The sequence below is a fragment of the Sapajus apella genome, unplaced genomic scaffold (genome assembly GCF_009761245.1).
Source record: "Sapajus apella isolate SASKATOON/1434 unplaced genomic scaffold, GSC_monkey_1.0 scaffold126, whole genome shotgun sequence".
In the NCBI taxonomy this organism is placed as follows: Eukaryota; Metazoa; Chordata; class Mammalia; order Primates; family Cebidae; genus Sapajus; species Sapajus apella.
The window spans coordinates 2469318-2472752 of NW_022437066.1; the positions used below are offsets into that span (position 1 = coordinate 2469318).

General features: G+C 56.9%; 1 protein-coding gene across 2 annotated transcripts in view; it reads right to left on the reverse strand.

The window, feature by feature from the left end:
- Positions 1-469: 469 nt before the first annotated feature.
- LOC116539204 (glycodelin-like) overlaps positions 470-3435 on the reverse strand; it is a 5458-nt gene continuing 2492 nt past the window's right edge. Inside the window, exons 4-7 of one of the 2 annotated variants that reach the window (XM_032261927.1) lie at positions 2649-2762; positions 1717-1821; positions 1404-1449; positions 470-678 (exon numbers count right to left, since the gene is read on the reverse strand). In XM_032261927.1, coding sequence (XP_032117818.1) covers positions 1433-1449; positions 1717-1821; positions 2649-2762 — 236 coding nt within the window. In that variant the 3' untranslated portion in view covers positions 470-678; positions 1404-1432. The remainder of the gene's footprint in view (positions 679-1403; positions 1450-1716; positions 1822-2648; positions 2763-3435) is intronic. The other variant, XM_032261928.1, reaches the window with a different exon arrangement.

Genomic DNA, 3435 nt, shown 5'->3' on the forward strand with positions numbered 1-3435 from the left:
TCATTGACAGTTGCTGGACTTGTTTCCCAGCTGTTTCTGACAGGTGAGCTAAATCCTAGCAGCCCCCTGTCCCCCCAACACCGGGCGCAGGCGCAGGAACTTGATAAGTTTCTCTGATTTTGACATTTTGCTTTGATTTCTGTTAATTCTATTTTCTTACTTTCCTTAATGATTTTTTTCTAACAAGAGCTGGAAACAGATTCGTTGATTTTAACTCTTTCCTGTGAACCTATTTCAGTATTAAGACTGTGAGTTTCCTCTGGGCCCATCAATTCTGATAGAGTGGTTTGGTTTGATTTTTCTAGACATTTCACAAATCTTTCATCCTGTAGATAAGAAACTTGAGGCATTTTCTCCGGCAGACGCTGCCCCTGGGTTCGTGGCAGCTCTGGCTCTGCCGGACGGTGGGCTGGGCCCGCCCCACAGCCCCGGTCCTCGAATCCCACCCCCGGCAGTGACTGTGGTCCCGGCGGAGCGTGTTGTATGGGTTTATTAATCATTTCTGCCAGACACGGTCCCCAGGGAGCAGCCTCCCCACGCCCGAGGTGCAGGTGTGCAGCAGGAAGGGACCGGAACACGGTGGCCACGCCGTCGTCTTCTGCGCCGTGGACATTCTTTGAAAGGGCAGGGGGAGGTCGTACGATGCTGGAGGTGTGGCTGGGCGGGGGTCTGGTCTTCCTGGAGGCGGAGGTGAGCTGTTGAGTCTCACAGGTCACTTAAGTAGAGGAAGGAGGAGCAGGGTGCTGCGGGGGGTCCTGGAAGGACGTGGGTGGGCTCTAGGACACCCCCTTAAAAATGTGGCCCTGAAATCCCAGCACTTTGGGAGGCTGAGGCAGGTGAATCATGAGGTTAAGAGATCAAGACCATCCTGGCCAACATGGTGAAACCCTGTATCTACTAAAAATACAAAAATTAGACAGTCATGGTGGCAGGTGCCCATAGTCCCAGCTACTTGAGAGGCTAGGGCAGGAGCCTTGAACCCAGGAGGCAGAGGTTGCAGTGAGCCAAGATCACGCCATTCCACTCCAGCCTGGCGACAGAGTGAGACTCCATCTCAAAAAAAAAAAAAAAAAGTGACACTGAGACCTCACGTCCCAGCTTCTCACGCCCTCCCATGGAGCCATCCTCCCTCCTCCTCCTCCAGCCCCACCACTTCCAACCAACACCCCCAACCCCCAGAGAAGCATGAGGTTTGACTGCAGGGCAGGAGCTGGTGACTAATACAGCAACTGCAGGACACAGGCTGGGCGCATGGACGGGGATGTCAGCAGCCTGGCTTTCTGGAATCACAAGGCCAGACCCCAGCTCATTCCTGCAGGCTCAGCCCTGAACTGGACACAGTGGGGTCATTCCCAGGGGCCCAGAGAGGCAGCCCCAGGCTGTGGGCGAGGCGGATACGTTACCCAGCAGGCAGGACCAGGCAGGAGCTCTCCTAGATAGGGCACGGCTCTGTGGGAGGAAAGGGGGCAGTGGGGGTGTCAGGGAGAGAAGAGACAGCTGGGGACACAGCCGCCCCAGGGCCAGAGCGGGGATGGGAGGATGATGGGAGGGGGTGGGACCCCACCCCAGGGTGGCTCTGCACCCCAGGAGGCAGGGGGAGAACTGCGGAGGGGCCAAGGAGTGACCTGAGTCCTCCAGAGCCAGTGGGGGGCTTGGGCTGAGAAAAAGGGAGCTTCTCCTCTCGCTGAGGCTGGGCCTGTCCTGGGCAGAGCTCACCTTCCACCTGGTACCATTCCAGGAGGAACCATAACTGCACGGGCAGGGTCTTGAAAGTGCGGAAGAATTCCTTCAGGACCTCATCATCTGCTTCCGGGGATCTGGCTGTGGGGGAGACTGGCTCAGTCTTGGGCCCCTGGGGCTTGAATGAGAGCTGGGGAGCTCCAGAGGCCGTGCCAGGAGGGAGGCCACGGAAGGAGGCCCCAGTGCTCCCAGGTCAGGCAGAGTTTGGTCTGGAGCAGGCCCCCAGGGTGGTCTCCGGGGCTCTGTCCACCTGGCCTCCAGGTTCCCCGTCCCCAGCTCCCACTCCTCAGCCGGGCCCCCTCTGCTCCACTCTGGGCAGCGCTGGGGTCCACACAGCTCAGGATGGTGTCTACAGGGTCACGGGAGCACAGTGCCCGCCTCCCCAGTGTCCAGCTCTCACCAAGCATGGCTGAGGCTGATCAAGAAGACACCTGTGTGTCCCCAGAGGCAACGCTGCGCTCAGAAACACAGGGAAGGGATGCGCCCATGTGTCTAATTCAGCATTCCCAGCCTTAGTTTGGACAAGAACTTCGTAGGTTAAAGGGTGTTTTGACTGGATGTCCAGTGAGTATTAATCTTTCCACCAAGCCCAGCCCCTTGACTGGCGACCATCCCACTGGCCCCATATCAGCTCCCTGCTGCCCAGTTTCTGATGCAGTGTCAGAGGACTGGATCAATCACTGCAGAAAAACTCAGCCTGGCCAGGTGCCACCGCACTCCAGCCTGGGCGACAGAAAGAGACCCTGTCTCAGAAAAGCAAAACAAATAAGCAAACGAAAAACCAAGACAGAAAAACTCAGCCCCCAGGCACCGAGGTGGACAGGAAGCCAGCTGTCATCTCCCCAGGGTTCCCATGGACGTAGCTGGGACCTCTCACCCACGCTGAGCTCATGCCCTCTGAGACCCACCCAGGTACTGGCACATGGTGCTCTGCTTGGGGGTGACGGTGCTCTTCATGCAGAGAAACAGGAATTTGTCATAGTCAGTCTCCAGCAGTGTAACCTCGTTCACCGCCATATCTGGGAAAGAAGAGAAGAACCAAAAGGAAGATGAAGCCTCCGTCCCAGCAGAGCCTTGTGCAGACGTGAGGACGTCCCACCAAACTAAGTGGCTTCCTCGTCTACCACCACCGTGGGCCATGGGCCCTGCTGTGAACTGTGGCCCCTGCTGTGGGCCGTGGCCAGGGAAGCCAGAGAGAAAAGGAGGCGACGTGGAGGGACATGGAGCCCCGGCTGAAGGGAGAGGCCAGGCGTGCAGTGCGGAGGCAGACGTGGCAGGCAGGGGCATGTGACCTGACAGATTCCAACTGAGAAGTCAAGATGGGTGAGGAAGCTGGGAGACCGCACAGGAACAGGGCAGGGGGGCGGGAAGAGGGGGAAGAAATGGACCTTGGCGAGTGCCTCGATTCTGGGGAGGGCAAACAGGGTCAGAAAGGCCTCAGGCAAGTCCCGAGCATGAGAAGCAAACTGTTTGCTGAAAAACTGTGCGTAAGACATTCCCTCTGTGTCCTTCCTTTAAATCTTTGAGGCCCATTGCCCGGGAGGGGATAAGAGACCCCAGACCGTGACCACCTCTGTCTTTAAAAAATAATAATTAACAAAATAGAACAAAATGTTGCAAATTGTTATGAAGAATTCAGTGGAGCAAGGACATACGGTAGGTCCCTCTCTTTTCCTACAAAGAGGCCTGGGAGCT